General features: G+C 42.1%; 1 protein-coding gene across 3 annotated transcripts in view; it reads left to right on the plus strand.

The window, feature by feature from the left end:
• Window positions 1-4111: 4111 nt before the first annotated feature.
• Window positions 4112-16611, plus strand: part of FGD5 (FYVE, RhoGEF and PH domain containing 5) — a 79598-nt gene continuing 67098 nt past the window's right edge. For 2 of the 3 annotated variants that reach the window (XM_021542532.4, XM_085590200.1), the window contains exons 1-2: window positions 4113-4288; window positions 11762-14708. In XM_021542532.4, coding sequence (XP_021398207.3) covers window positions 4276-4288; window positions 11762-14708 — 2960 coding nt within the window. In that variant the 5' untranslated portion in view covers window positions 4113-4275. Of the gene's footprint in view, window positions 4289-11761; window positions 14709-16611 lie in introns of all 3 variants that reach the window. The other variant, XM_085590199.1, reaches the window with a different exon arrangement.

Consider the following 16611-nt stretch of genomic DNA (forward strand, 5'->3'; position numbering starts at 1 on the left):
TTTTAGAATAACATTCAAGTAGGCCTGATCGGCATGAATGCATGCCACTATAACAATTTTCCCCTACACCTTCAGCCTTTCAGATGTCCCAAGCTTACTTACAAAGAGAAACACAAGAGATTAACTACCCCATCTATCCTGTGCTATAGATCTACACTCTTGCGTTTGCTGGGTCACCAAGAGAGATGTGCTGTTTAGCCCAATGTCATTTTGAGGTCAAACGCACCCTTCCCCCCCCTTCCCTGTCCCCCCCAATATTTTTAGTTCCATGACAGAAAATTTCTTTTAGTAAGGCCATCGACACAGAAATAGTGATAAAGAAACTCCAAACTCCGAAATCCAAACCTATAAACCCTAAAGAAAAAGAGACAGGAGGGTGAAAGGTCATGAAAAATATTCTGAAAGACTGCTTATAAAGAAGCAAATCTCACCTCTATGGAATAGCATAAAGAGGCTTAAAAATAACAATTAAGATGCATAGGTAGTGTATTAGACAGACTCTATAGAGCTCCATTAAAATGGCAAAAAGACTGCTAGCTTATGTTGCAATGATAAAAAAATAAGACTCCAGCATGCTAGATAGCTCTGATCTAACAGGGTACTTAAGTATACAGAGTAACCCTACTTAAAATAGATTATATGCACTTGCTTAGATTTAAACATGTACTTAAAACATCTGCTGGATGGGGACCTATAAACTTAGAACATTCATCTGAGTTTTAAATTCATAAAATTAGTCAAATGGGTAGATGGGTTATGTTAATCCCTATTATGTTATGTAATCCTTTGTTTAAAAGACATCTCAGTATTAAAAAATAGTCAAAATTATTTTTTAAATATATGCTTCATTTACTGCAATAGATGACTTAAGAAATCAGATGTGTCGATTTCACCTCTCATCAATTAAGTCATGGGTTCTCCCTGGGGAAAATGATTTTTCTGTTCTGAACTCTGCTTGATTCAAGGAATGTGTTATGTGGTGTGGACTCCACCCTTTAAAACCTTAATTGCAGGATATGCTCGCAAAAGCAGATATTCCTCTTCTGACTGCAAAAACTTGATTTGACCCTTAAGCATCTCCTGAGCCTGTTCACATGCATTCACTTTCCCATCTTCCATTTGTAATGCAGATAATTCCCCATTATTTTTCAGGAGTATTACATTGTAAACAGACAGATTTCAAGGAGTTCTTTTATGGTTCTTATTTGCCTTTAGCTACAAAATTCTCACCACTTTTCATCATTTCAGTACAGGAAATTACACCCTGGATTGTCTTTTAGGCTAATAATAAAAAGACTATAAGGCTTTTGCTTACTAAGTATACTTTAGTTGCACAGATTTTCGGGGGTTTTGCGTGTTGAATCCAAATTGTAGTCTAATTGCCCATGCAGCAGTTCTCGGAGCCCAAAATTCGTCTGAACTGCAGAAAAACACATTCCTTGGTGAAGAATATAATATCTTGTAGCAGTGCATTGGTTACATTTTTAACCACCACAAATCAGTTCAAAGTTCAAAACAATCAGACCTGATGAAAGAAAGGAGTCATCATCTCCTGGAGGTACCCTGGCACCAGGCCCTTCACATTAGGAAGCAGATTTGAATACACACAGTCAGAAACTTGTAAGAAGCACTCAGCCTCTACAGAGCTAGATCACAAAATTAATCTCACGCAATGTCTGCCCCTTAGCCAGGTTTTGAGCTAATGGCATGATGTCAGGAGCGGGAGTTGTCTCCTTGTCATTAAGTATAGGGTTCCGCTGGACTGTTCAGCTACTTGCACAGAAAAAGTGTAATTTTTCACAAATCAATTGTTTGGCCCAAAACATGTGAAGTATCATGGTTCTTTGTTCTACAGCAGACCAAAAAAAGATTTTGTGTGAAGGGCATTGTAGAAACAGTACATTAATTACAAGACCATCTCATCTATTTGCAAAAGCTCTTTTACAATGGCTTTGTTTGGATAGTAACATATTTAACCATTCTTCCATTATGTATCTAGATATGAGAAAACTTTGCAGTCCAGACTATGTTTTTGAGTTTATTAGGAAATTCCCCCAAATTCTGCAGCCAACATTCACAATTCTTCTGTAAAAACATGTTTCGTGCCTTCCTGCTGCCTCTTTCCCTACTGTTTAGTTTTTTGCAGCTGCTTAACCGAAAAGTTATTCTCCTGGAAAACATATTCAAGGAATTTGTTTGCAAATCACTCTTAGTGTGCTTGATTTTTTAAAATTGTGCATTCTTTTTCCATTGTGTCCCATAAACTTTTCCCCAGCATTTGTAAGATCTTAAATTTGTATTCTCAAAGCTATTTCACATGCTGCTTTCCATTGACATCTTATTTATGTTGCTTGACACAAACATCGAGGCTGCAGGTGGCAAGAATAAAACCAGGGACCAATACATGATTGGAGAAGGTTGCATGGCAGCTGGTCATAGGTGGATGAGGGAAATGCATTTTGTTCCCTGCACCAGGGCACAGACCAGACACATGAGGTACTATATAGGCCTTTATGTCTGTCAGAATACTATTTAAAGAGCTGCTGCTGTGAATTTATTCATCTCCAAAACCATACAGCATTGCAATGCATGCTTAGAGCTGTAGTGATACAACCAGGGTCCTCTAGAGAATCAAAATCCAGCATTCCTGGATTCAGCCTCATTGGGAGACACTCAAGTCTATGGAAATAATTCCCATTTCCATCACTGCTTTCTCTCTTGAGAGGTCTGTGCACTACAGTGCAAGGCACCCTGCACTCCATCAGTCACAATGAGACCACTTTGAAGGGTCAAGAGCTTTGCCTGTACTATAGAGCACCTGCCAGCAGGATGATGCTAGTTATTAGGCCCTTTGCAAAAACGCAACAGCATTTAAAATTACGTTTCTCTGGATGGTGTTACCAATTGTCATGGTTCCTGGGGGATTCAAAATGTCAAAGCAAGAACTGACAGCTTCATACCCCTACTTGAGCACTGGGCAGGAACAATGCACTACTTCTCCCCATACCCAGCCTGCTGGTCTGCAGGACTCTGGACTTGCTGCAAACAACCGTCCTGCTCCAGGACGGAAGGGTCCGTCCCCAACTAGGAAAGCGAATCTTGAGGTCAGCTCAGCCCTCCTGAGATTTCTTTGCCAGGGAAGGGAAATCTGCCAAGTTGTGCTTACTTGAGTGAGCAATACCAGCCCCACTGGGAAACGTTGCAAGGCAATATAATGCCTCCATTGAGAGGAAGAGGGCGATCCAATCTAGTTTGGGTGTTAGTGCTGCTAACAGCCCGAAAACTAGGCGCCTGCATTAACCTCATTTAGCCAGATGCTGGCTTATGGGAGAGGGCTGCACACAGCATCTTGCAGCTGCGTGAAACTGCTCTGAGCAAGCGTGGTTTGTACGCGAGGGACCGTGCCTGGCTCCTCTGCGCTCAGATCCCGCTTCCAGCAGCAGGTGCTGTCGGCTCTGCAGGGATACTCCTGGTTAGGGAAAAACGCCTGGATCGGGGCGGGGGCCTCCCTGAGCCTCGTTCCCTAGAGGGTCCTAGGCTGGGGCGGTCGTGTTCCTCGGGGAAATGGAACGGGTCTGTGTGTGTGAATGAATAGATTGAGGAGGATGGATGGAAGGGGGGAAATTGTGGAGAGAAGGGAAGAATGGGCAGGAGGAATAAGGATGAAGAGAGGGAAAAGGATGTAAAGAGAGGGAGGGAGATGGAGGCGATATGGAGGGACGAAAGAAAGCGGGAGAGGGGATGTAGAAGGGGCTGAAAGGGACCACATAGATCGCAGAGGGAGACCAAGGTTGGTGGAAAGGCAATAAAGACACGGGGGGCGGGGGGGGGGGGGGGGGGAGGGCACGAGGAAAGGAGGGCGAAGGACCCCGCCGCGCCTTTAAATATCCGCGCGCTTGAGCATCCGTGCCGCATCCATGCCCTCCACGCCCCGCGGGACCCCCAGACTCGCCTCGCGGCAGGCGCTGCCTGCACGCAGTCGGTCCTGCCCCGCCCGGTCCGGCCCCGCGCGCCGCCGGCCGTGCGGGGCCCCGGCGCCGCCACCGCCCCCCGACGGGCCGCGCGCGGGGCAGGGCGGAGGCGCGCGGCGCTGACCGCCCCCGGCCGGCACCGCCACCCGCCCAGCCCGCCGTCCGCGTCCGGCCGTCCCGCTGCGCTCCCGTGCCCCCAAGGGGCTGTAGGGCCGGGCGCGGCCTCGAGGGGCGAGGGCGGCGGGGCCCCTGGGGCCATGCGCTGAGCGCCCGAAGCAGCCGGTGAGAGAAGTTGGGGTGGAAGATGAACAACGCCGGTAAGTGCGCGGGCCCGCCGGGAAGGGTCTCTGCTTCTGGACATCTTTTCCCCGGGGACGGCAAACGCCGGGCAGCCTTCTTTCCTCCGGCACCCTCCTTCCCTCGGGGCGGCACGTCCCCTCGCCAGGATAGTACCCCCTCCCGGACACAGCCCCTCCGGGGCTCGCGTCCCCCTTCGTGCCGGCATCCTTCGGGGCCGGCAGGTTCTGGGCTCTGCCGCTCGGGCTAGCACCTCTCCGCCGGGCACCCTCCCTCCAGGGCCGGCCCTCCTTTTCCCCTCGATCCAGCAGGTCCTCATGGCTCCCCGAGGCTGTGAGTGCCCCATTGCTTTCCCAACCGTTGAGGGATCAAGGGCGGGCGAGGTTAGGTGTGCCGGGGACAACCAGGCTGGCAGACCGGCAAGGCTGCACTTGCTAAGGGGCACGGCTGTGTGCCCACTACTCCCTCGGATACACTCAACTGTTCACGAAGTTCCTAGGGAATTTGCTGTGACCTTCTTTCCAAGAGTATATTTTTTGGGGGAGGTAGTGTTTTTTTGCGGAATTTGCTCTCTAAGGCAAACCCAAACCCTTCCTCCTCCTTTCTGTTAACTTTTCAGATTTTTCCTTGATGGAAACTGGGAAGGTGAAAGAAAGAGGATGAGGGAACAAGGCATTCAACAGTTAAAACATAAAAAGAAGCCACTGGAATATCAGGAAAACTAAACTGTTCACCAAGCCTTTCTGATTTTCAGGGATGGGGCATATGTGTGGAAAGCATAACAATACAGGAAACAATTATTGCTAACTGGAGTTATTTAGAAAAATTAAAAGCTGCTTCTAGAATTAAAGATTAAGAGCAACAGATCTTTTTTTGTTAGCCCTAAAAATTCCTTTGTGTTTCCTTAATCCAGGTGAATATTGCTGGGCACCTCACTTGCAATGTATGGGTACATCCTGAAGCCCAGAGATTTTGCCACTAAATACCTTACCCTACAACTGTTCTGTGTTTGGAAACTGAACCATTGTTTGCCAAAGCATAGTAACATAGGATTGGAAAAGCCCTTTTCCGTCAAACCCAGCACTCCACTGTTGTATCAGTGTGTTGTACCACTCCTCTGAGTTTAAAGCAAAAGGGTTCTCTTTCCTCTTGGAGTAGGGAGCGAGACACTTTGCCTAAAATCTGGTGATATTTCCATTCTATTTTCTGATCCTGGTCTGGATTCTACCCCTCCCAGGATACAAACTCATTTGAAAATGAAGCCAGCCAAAAAAAAAACTTCAGCAATGATGCTCCTACCTCTCTTTCTTCATCTCTCCATTATTTACAACAGACCAGCTCTAATCTACTCCTGTTGTCAGTGGAAGTGCAGGGTAAGGAATATTAGATGTATCCATTTGTAAAGACTTAAACTTTATTAGCAGTTTTTATTTTTGAGGAATGTAGGACCGAATGGGACTGCCTTCATTATCAAAAGTAGCACCTGTTGTTACTACTGCTTTTATTAATTCCTCCAATTATATCCTAAACAAAAACTTTTCAGGTAGCTCTCCTGCTACTCTTGGTTTCCAGACCAGATTCAACACCATTTATTCTTGTGATTACATTGTCCTTTTGCTTAAAAATAGTTCTTTCCTCTTCTGGTGTTTACCTTCAGGCTGTATTTATAGAGTGCTCATATCCCTTCTCAGCCTTTGTTTTGTATGTTTGCACAATGCAAGGAATGTCTCCCCCATCAGTGCAAAGCAGAACTTCCTACTGAATCTGAAGGAGAGGGATATTTATTAACTGGCACAACTTGGGCACCAGCATTAGACTATCTTGGTATTATAGTAAGTAATGCATAGCACCAATAAGCAGAGTCATATGTGCAGACATATATGGCAGCTTTGGTCCCACAGAAGTTAAAATGACAAACTGAGAGCAGGGAGATATAGATTATCCTCAGAGATGCAAAACTGATACTGAAAAGATGAAGCAATCCACCCAAGGCCACAGGAAATCTGTGGTAAGAGACAAGAGACCAGACCAGCTTCATATATAGGACCTTCCCACCTCTACTAATTTTTTTGCCAGGTGCTGAAATGATGTAAAATGAAAAGTGTATAGATATTAGACTCCAGATTGTTCAGAGATATAAGCAGACGGTATATTCTTTCAGCTGCTACTGAAAGTGATATAGGAAAAAATGCTGTATGGACCTGTCAGAGAATTTTAACCATCTTCTTTGGCTCCTAGGAAGAAATATCTGAAACAACAGGTTGTCTGCCTCAGTGTTAAGTTTCTGCTGTGAAAACAGAGTCAAACTGGTAACATCACAAACACAACTACATTAAAAAGAAATGTATGGTAGTAGTTTAGAATCAAGATTGTCATGTACGTGTGGTTTTTTTTTGTTGCTGAGCCTACCAGCAAGACTTATATGTACAGACTACTAGAGACAGTGAAAACATGGGAGAATTTTTAGGATCAGGATGTTTTTGGTGTTGAAACATACCCCTTCCTGATTTTATTGCCTGTTGATTTTTTTCTCCTTCAAAACTGTTTCGCTGTGGAGTATTATGCTGTTGTATTATATTTGTAGATGACTGCAGTAAAGCTATATAGTAACAGAAATTTGTAAGGTATCGATCTGATACCCAGCATCATAATGCATTGATCTAATCATAGACGATGTGTTCCTGTAACTGTACACAGAAACATTTTAGTTCTGCAAGGTGGGATGTGCTTTGACAGCCCAGCTGTTAATATTGCAGCTATGACTTTTAAGAGAATAAAATTCCTCTGGGAATAGTTGGGACAGTTACTACTGACTAAAGATCTATCTTTACACTGTGGAGCCCTCTTGCTATATGCAGAGTACCTTTGACCACAAGAACACATACTGATAAGAGAGGATAGACACTTCTCAAAAGTATCAGACTTACGAAGAACATGAAATACCATTTTTGTAAATATCTGAGGTATTTAGGGGCCTGCTGATTTTGACCAGGATCTGGTATTTCAAGTTCCTGAAGTCCAAATTCTCAAAAGCTATGTAAGTATCTAATACCTGTTTGAGTCAAACTAGTACCCGAATCTGGACTGGAACCCAAATTAATAGAAAGACTTGCACTCCTATATAGTTTGAAAATCCTAGTCTGAAGACTATTTCCATTTCAAGTGACTCCCATTCAACTGCTTCCACTTCTTATGTAATTTTTGTAATGTCAGACTTTGCACCAGTAGTGTGAAATAAGCAGTGCACTTATATGCTGTAAAACAAAGATAACTCTTTCTGTATCAAATATTGCACAATTAATAATGTGAAGGAAACAATAACAAATGGAATGTTTCAATGGAAGAAGCAATATTAAGTGCTGGAAAGACAAACTGGAGATAGAAGCAAGGCAGCACTAACTGGAAATAAGGACTTCATTTTTTAAATGAACAATTAATTACAGGATTAAAATATGGTGATATCAAGGTGTATAGTCTACCTTTTGCTGACTTTAGGCCAAAATCTTCTAGAAAATCAGTTTTAACTTCATTCTGATATAGCTATCTGAAATTACAAAGCTCCTGATCAGAGCTGAACAGGACTTTCTCGTGTCCTTGTCTGGATAGTCTCCCTCCACCTCTTGTTTCTCAGATACTTTCCATCTGTGGATTTCAATCCCTTCTTCCTGGGCAGAAGCAGTGGCAGACAAGACTTGGTTCCTACCAGGATTCTCAGTTTGGTGCAGTCCCATCCCTCTGTTACAATATTGTACCTTCCCCTGCCCTGTCACTTCCATCCAAAAGCTTTGCAAATTCCTGAACATTTCTGCCCTCTGTCCTCAGTGTCTTTCCCATTTTAACATATATCTGAGTTGAATTAGTGCCAAAGGCATGAAGGAAGCACAGGTCCACAAAAGTTTGTTGGTCAGAAAAAGCTACTTTCAGGATCTTAAAAGAAGTGTGAACCAGATTGCAGCACCTGTCAAAGATGGAACCAGTATCTGCACTCTGGAGTTACGTACTTTCCTGAGCCACTAGCAAAGACTATGGCCCTGGGGCATGTCTACATATATCCAGGCAAATGTGAACCCTCATTTAGTTAGTTTAGTTTAATTAGTTCTCGGTGGTGGTGTTTTGTAGGTATGGTCCCTTATAAGCCCTAATTAAATTCTAGGCTAAATTTGAAATCCTAAATTTGAAAATATTTGAAAGTGGGTAGTTTCAGTATTTCTGGTATTACCACACTACAAAATGTATGTTGTTTCAAAGCAACAATTGAACAGTGAAGGCTGCATGGGTTGCTTGCTATTCCAGGAGAGCTGTACCAGGTGACCTGCTAGACTACTGTTGACTGCTTAGAAACTTGGACAGGAGGAGACTAATGTAATGTAATTTCATATGGATCATGGCAGAAATAGAATTATGAAGGGTTGTCTGAAGGAAGGTGGGTAAGGAGAGGAAGCAGTCCTTGTCAGTACAAGGAAGCACTGAACAATAAGGGGAGGAGCAGGCTAAAAGAATTTGTATTCCCCAAGAGTTTCCTTTTAAGCAAGAAGGTGGGTGTGTCTCCCTCCAACATAAAATACATCCTAAAATAAACATGCACAATTATTTGGGAACATACACATTACTTATGGTGCAATGTTGCATTTAGAAGTTACAGCCAGAACCTTTCAAGTGGCTCAGACAGCAAAGGAAGCAGAAGTTGAAGCAGAATGAAATTGTGATAAAAGGCAAGAAGTTGTGGTTTCTTTTGTTTGGGTTATTTTTTTAAACAGTCATTACTCCTCCTGCTGCCCCTTCCTCACACTGCCACCAAAGAAAAAGGAAAATCATTTACGGAGACTCATAAATAAGGCAAGATCAATGGACAAAGCAGTTAGGGAAAAAACTATGTAAGGGAACATTAGTGACCAGTAGCTGGCACAAGTGGGTAGGAGAAGGACATGACAATGCCTATAACCATACTGTGAACAGGGTCCATTACCTTAAGTTCTCTTCCAACAGCACTTTCCTGAAGGTAGCTGTTGCATTAGTAGAAGGAAAAACTCAAGATAATTTGATCCTTTTGCTGTAGAAAATTATCACTGGAGGGAAAGTGTGTACTTGTTTAAGTTGTATTTCTTTTAAGTGGATGTCTCCATGGTTGTTTTACTTAAAGGAAATGAGTTCCTGTCATTATTTTATTTCAAATTTGTTTATATAACAAAGCTTGGAAGGTTCCAGCATTCTCTAAAGTCCAGTCTTTTCCTCATTATTCACTGTTTCAGTATAGACACTCTCTGAAAAGAGCAAGGATGAGAATGGAGAAACTTCAAGTTTTGTCACATTCCAGGAACAGATTAGTATTTTTATCCTACTCTTGGATATACATTCCTAGGAAAGGCCAGGCACTGCAGAGAGTGGTGTAGTACCTCCAAAATGATGTTTTTTTTTTTCTTGGAGTTAGTCCTAAAAATGTCTTACTATGGTGGTAAAGATGTAAAGACTCAGTTTTAGCTCTTAACAAATTCATTCATTTTAGCACCAGAAAGTTAGTTTAGGATGTTCAATGATTCCAGTAACTACTTTAAAAATGCAAAAGGTAGCTCTCACTGGGGCACCAGGCTTACAAGATACTAAGCCCACTTCTATTGTGTCCCTGTTTTTAACTGGCAAGAGTCTCCAGTACCCTGCAGTCTTCAACTGCTGCCTGCAAAAGGTTACTTCAGCAAAGGTGGAGAGTTTCACACATAAAGTTTCTGACTTAATGGGCAGGGAAAAACAAGTTACCCATTCTATGATTAGACAGACACCCAGCAGCCTAAACCAGCAGCGGATACTGTGAAACACCACAGTAACTGCAGACTGGTAAATACACAGTTGTCTCTCCCTCCTTTTTCATTAGTTAAGTCTCCCACGTTCCAGCTGGATTGGGTAAAACTCCAAATACAGATTAATTCTTAAACAGTACATGCAATAAGGCACCTGCTTATAACAGACCTTTTGTTACTTCTGGGCTGAGATTGCTGATTAAGTTTTTAACTTAAGATGTAATCCCTCTGGTGTCTCATAACTCTAGAAAGACTATTCTCTGATTACATCATAAAGCCAAATTGTCAGTTTCTTTCTGAGTATCAAGAAATTTCAGGAAGGTTAAGAAGATCAGAAGAAACAGCCTTTTATGCCTCCCAGAGACTAACCAAACAAACAGGCCAGTATTATTTCAGTACAAAATACTCCAATTATACTAGGATAACAGCAGAAAAAGTACCATGCCATCGGGACAATCAGACAATCTTTTTAAAGCAGTTTGCATTCAGTATTCCTTTATTCTGAATACAGTGCACAGCTGTACTGTACTCTCTGCACTTCTACATATCTAAAGTCTGCATTTCAAAATATTCTAAATATAACAGCACAGTAGCTACACTCTCTGAAGCTCGTACTATGATTTTGGATAGGATTTCACATAGGAACAGTGTCCCAACTTTTGTTTTTTGAGATGCTGTTCTGATATTTCTTGTGAGTTGTGCAGGAAGATTATCCACAAAGAATTGTTTCTGTCTCTGTAATGATGAAATAGTTTGTCCTGTGCTTTTCATTATGATTGAGAGCTCTCTTTTTCCCACCACAATGCATAAATTAAAATTATAATTAGAGATTTCTGATTGCTTAACTATGTCATTATCTATGGATGGCTAGGAAACAGCGATAGGAGGAAACCATTTCTCCCTACTTCTTATCACCTGTAACCGTTTGTTATGCTGGCTTCTTCACACTACATATTTTATCTCATAAAAAATCTCACAAGGGTGAATCCATATTGCTGCCTATTTAAGCAGTCTTTCAGCATTTCATTTAGTTTTTGAAGAATATTAATTTCAGGACCAAGACAGCTGGAAATGGCTGTGGCAGGCAAGCTACTGAGTAAAATAGTGATATAGATACAATTTAATTCACATAGCTTCAATCTAGTTTATTGCCAATCTGCTTGATTTCCCCTACGTATGTGTCAGCGCTACCACTAGAAATACAAGGCTGGCCTTATGTTAAATACATAACAATAAATGTGTTAACATAAATACATTTAAAATACATTTTGATGTTTAGAGACATTTGTAGCTGCAAGGGATGCTGGCATTTATAGGAGGAATGGAGGATCTTTTGACTAAAGGGCTGAAGAAGCTGTACACTGAAAACATAACTTGAGTTTAAACCAGTAACTCTTTTTATGTTTTGGGTTGAAGTATGATACACTCTTGGCTCTGTAGCTGTACATCTTTCCCCAAGTGTATTAGAGCTGCATCTAGTTCAGTTCAGATTTGACCTTAAACTATGCTCGCTGGAATAGCTACAGTGTTGCATGGAGGGACAACCCATATGCTTTTGCTCCTTCACTTCTCTTTTCAGCCTTTTGTTGTTTGGACTACTTCTGCATTACAAGTCACTGATAAAGTGTATTGCAGGATATAGTCTGCTGACTTTAATAAGAAACCAAGATGACTAACAAGACTTTTGTCTCTTTTCTCCAGAAATCTCAAAACCACCATTAGCACCGAAACCAAAGATTATTGGTCATCTTTCTCCAGCACCTGTCTCCAAATTTTCTCCTTCACTGCCAAGAGCTGATATTCTTCATCACCCGAACTCTGTGTCTAGGGGTCCCAAACCACCTATTGCTCCCAAGCCAAAATTCTCAGCTGACACTGAGGGCAAATCCAGTGTTTCTAACAACAATAATTTAAATAAATGTGCAAACGGGAAACTGGTGTGTCTTGGTGGAGAACTGTGTGAAGGAAACCAATGCAATGCTGATTGCCTAGGATCTGACGCAGATAATGAATACATTGTAGTTCCTGCAGCTCAGCCGCTCAGAAGAGACTCTAATGATTTGGAACATGAGCATGATCAAAACCTAGATTCCTCTGTGGAAAATGAAGTCTCAGAAATTCCAGAAAAGGTAGAGAAGGAAGAGGATAGCATTGCTAGTGATGAGAATACCAGTAATCGAGAAGTCATCGAAGATGAGCACTGTAACTCTTCAGATACTGCTGAACCAAGGGAACCAGACTCTGAGGAGTCATCCAGAGACTGTGACCAGTCCAAAGCACTTTGTGAGGAGTCCTTCGATGCCCCAGATAGGGATAACAATGCTACCAAGAATGTAGATAAAGATGAGGATGTTGTAGATGACTGTACTGAAACCAAAACTAGGCAAGAAACTTCTTACAACCTGGAACTGGTCAAGAACAGTAGTGATTGTAAGAGTTACAATGATAACATCTTGAATAGAGGTGAGAAACTAATGGGTAATACTTGCAGAGATACCATTGCAATGCCACTGCCTGCAGATGAATCAATCCCAGCATGTGAGAAGGTAAGACAAGAGAAGGAGGAGGAACTGCCTGAGATTTTAGAAATGGCAGATGGGTGTCTAGCACAAAATGATGACCGCAGTGTGCGTGCAGAGCTTGATTTGAACATGGAAGAGGACTTAGAAAATGATGACTGTGCAAGCCCTGACATGCTGCCTGAGGAGGCCAGTGAAGAGACAGATCTTGACTTAGAACTGTGTGGAGATAAACTCAGTGCCAAAAATAGTTTAGCAGAGTTAATCCATCAAGCAGCGGTTGAAGACGAGGAAGTAGACCCAAATGAGCACAATAATACAAACATGGGAAATGCCAGTGATGGCTGCCAGATCACTGAGAGGAAAAGTGAGAAGACATCAGAGGTAGCCTCTGAAGCAAGCAAAGACTCTGGAAAAGAGGAAGAAGAAACTGTGAATGCAGAGAATATGGATGATAGGTGTCAAATTTCACCTTGTGAGAATGAATGTCACAAGGAAATACCTGTGGAACATTCAGATGAGGATCTTCAAACAGAAGAGGCCTCTCTGCATGAAGATGTCATGATTTCTGATAGTCTACCTTGTAGTCTGGGGATGGAGCCAGAGCTAGAAGCTGTAACTGTTGAAGAGCATAGTGGAAATACTGTGGAAGCCTCTAAGTCAGATGAGTTGCAACTCAAAGACAATGAGGTGGAAGCAAACAGCCTCAGCAAAAGTGTCCCAAGTTCACCTCAAGAGGTCCCACTTGAGGATGACTTGGAAATCTGTAAGCATGGCAAAAATGATGTAGAATGTGGGACCAAACATGTTGTGCATGAAAATCTAGCGGTCCCTGAAGTGGTCATTGTAACTGATGAATCAGAGGAAAGAGAAACTAGCAGTGATTCCCCAGATGACCCTTATGTGCTTCCTGAAGAAAATGATACTGTCTATGATGTGCAGACTGATTTAGGAGCTGATCACAGTAAAAGGGGTGAATTAGGCATGGATGGTGAAAACAACTTGCTGCCCACTGATCGTAAAAGTATTGTCACTAGAACACGATCTCTCTCTGGGAGAATGCCAGGCTATGTCCCAGAAACTGTTCCAGAAGAAACTGGACCTGAAACTGATTTACCCTCTTCCCGAAATGGCTCTGGGATAGAAGAACTGAGCAATAATTCCTTTTCATTGGAAGGACAGCCAGTGGAAGCCAACAAGGCTTTACCAACCAAGTCAAGACGCTTTATTTTATATCCTCGATCTTATTCTGTTGAAGGGAGAGAGATACCTATCTCTGTTTACAGAGAAAGTGATGTCTGTGTACTGGATGGTGTTAGAATAAAAAAGACAGAAGACAACTTGTCCTTGCCTTGTGTCAATGGTTCCTCAGGTAGTTTTTCCCAGCAAAATCATCTCTCATCATGTGGCATATCTACTCCATCCTCAGTTGTTGATATACCACCTCCATTTGAACTTGCCTACATCACCAAAAAGCCAATCACTAAAAGTTCACCTTCACTTTTGATAGAGAATGACTCACCTGCTAAGTATTCCAAGAAGAAGAAATCTTCTTTTAAGAAGTTTCTTACTCTAAAGTTCAAGAAGAAAACTGAAAATAAAGTTCATGTAGATGTTAATGTTTCTTCTTCAAGGTCCTCATCAGAATCCAGCTATCATGGGCCTCCCAGGCTGATGGAGCTGGAAGGAAGGAGTCTGAGTAGCTCACCTCAACTAAAATCGCATATGGGGAAGCTCCGTGCATCTGAGTCTCCCTCTGCTGTTCTTTTCTATAAGGATGGTAAAAGAAAAGGAACACCCAAGTCCTTCAGCAGGAGTGTGTCAAGGGTGGAGTCCTTTGAGGACCGGTCCAGACCTCCTTTCATGCCACTACCATTAACAAAACCTAGGTCTATTTCTTTTCCCAATGCTGACACATCTGACTATGAGAACATTCCTGCTATGAGCTCTGACTATGAAAACATACAAATTCCTCCTCGGAGATCCACCAGAGCAGGAACTTTTACCGAGTTTTTTGAAGATCCCAGCAGGGCATTATCTGCTGCTAATGAGAATGATGGCTATGTGGATATGAGCAGCTTCACTGGCTTTGAGAACAAGCAGCAAACCACAGACCAGGAAACAGAAAGGTACTGTAATAAATTATTATGTAAGACCTGCTAGCCTTGACCAAACAAGGCCTTCCCTGCTAGGTATCATAGGCAGATTCTCCATGTTGGCTGACTTACATCCCTCTCAGGAAATGCTTACAAGAAAGATTGGACGAATACAAGATAAGCCTTTATCAGTGAAAAAAATAAAAGACATCAAATTAACTCCTTATTTTGTAAATGAATACTGGATATGGATCCTATAATTTGCAGGCAGAAACCAAAGAATATTCAAAAGTATTTGGTTTATCCAGTGGATCTAATTTTTGTGTCTGGCAGGGGAAATGGGGAGAGTTTGCTTTGTTCTTCATCAAGAAGGATTTCTGACTTCTTGACTGAATGAAAAGAGTGACTATGTGCTGGAAGGGGTTCTGCTTATTTTTTAAATTCCTCTCAATGTCTTAACACAATGATAAATACATAATTCATGTTTCAAAGTACATCAGTTAAATATAGACCAGACAATCCCAAATAATGAACTAATCAGACTAGACAGTGAATTTTAGAAGTTGCTTTAAGGGTATCATGTCCCTTGGACAGAGCTGCTAACTTATAAATGAATTAAATAGTTCTGAAATCATATGCACTGCTAACATTAATAGCAATCTTTCACCCCATTCCATTAGGTTATTTGCAAACATGGAAATGTCTTTTTCATAGGAATGTAGGAGCAATGCCTTCAACACCTTTGAATTTGAACTTGTTGTCAAATTATAGCATACAATCAGTGGAATGCAGAGATGCAAATAAGAAGAGTGTTTTCCGTTAAGTTCATATTTAACAGGTAATGAGATAACAAGGTGCAAAGCAAATGAATGAATAGGAATGTCTTTAATGCAGCTGCATTTTGTTAGAGCTGTATGAAAAAGATAAAAATATTAAAAATAAGGTTTTAATACCCATTTGCATCTATCTTTCTCCAAAAGATTTAATACTTCGTGTTTCCCTGCAATATTTATTTTTCTGGTTTCTCTCTTGTCATTGTGGATGGAACAAATCATGGGCATTTCACAAACTTCTCTTAGGGTACTTTAGACTTAGGGAGTAAAAGAACTCCTCTTTAACACCTCTGAATGAGTCTTGCAAACTGTTTCTAAGACACAAATGATGTCAGACAGTAAGACATGGGAAAAGAGATTGCATCAAGGTTTAAACAGTGGATCCAAACACACCTGAAGCTGAGGGATGTGGAACATAGGCCTGTGGTTTAGCTCTTTGGAGACAATGGCTGGCTGCAGTACTGGGAGCTCCAGTGATGCTGACACAGGGACATGGTGGAGCGCAGTGCAGCTTTACAGCACACACCACCACATCCCCAGAGCAGCAACAGCTACATTACTCACTTGCTTTCAGTGGTTTGCATTTTACCCAGCACACTGACGTTTGCTTTTGAAAAAGCTGGCCAGCTCTTTGTCTCCATGAATCACCACCCATTGTAGATAATTCTTGAAGAACGAAGTTAAAAATATTAGGACTACGTCAATTGCTGTGACTTGGGCCCATTTATGAACTTCCTGTGGAAGCCTGTAGTTTCAAAGGGAGAGCCAATCCAAACTGGTTCAGGAAATCTCGAGGTCAAGGCATGAACATAATCTTCAGCCTGCTGCTTGTTGTGCATGCAATTTTTGCCACTGGGGGTGAAATGAAGGCTAGGCTCCTGTACAGCCCTTTTATCAAGATATCCAGGGTGGAGGGGAAGAGCACCAGGCAGACATAACTACTGCTGAGATAGCCATTATTTGCTGTATTTGTCAGCATGTTTTGGACAAAGACATGCCTGAGAAGCTTTGATGAAATGTAAATACACATCCCATGTAAATACACACGTAGTGGCCATAACAGACTTGAAGAAACAGTGTATGGCCTAGTTGTAAAGCAAAGC

This window comes from Lonchura striata, chromosome 12, assembly GCF_050655825.1.
Source record: "Lonchura striata isolate lonStrDom1 chromosome 12, ASM5065582v1, whole genome shotgun sequence".
Lineage (NCBI taxonomy): Eukaryota > Metazoa > Chordata > Aves > Passeriformes > Estrildidae > Lonchura > Lonchura striata.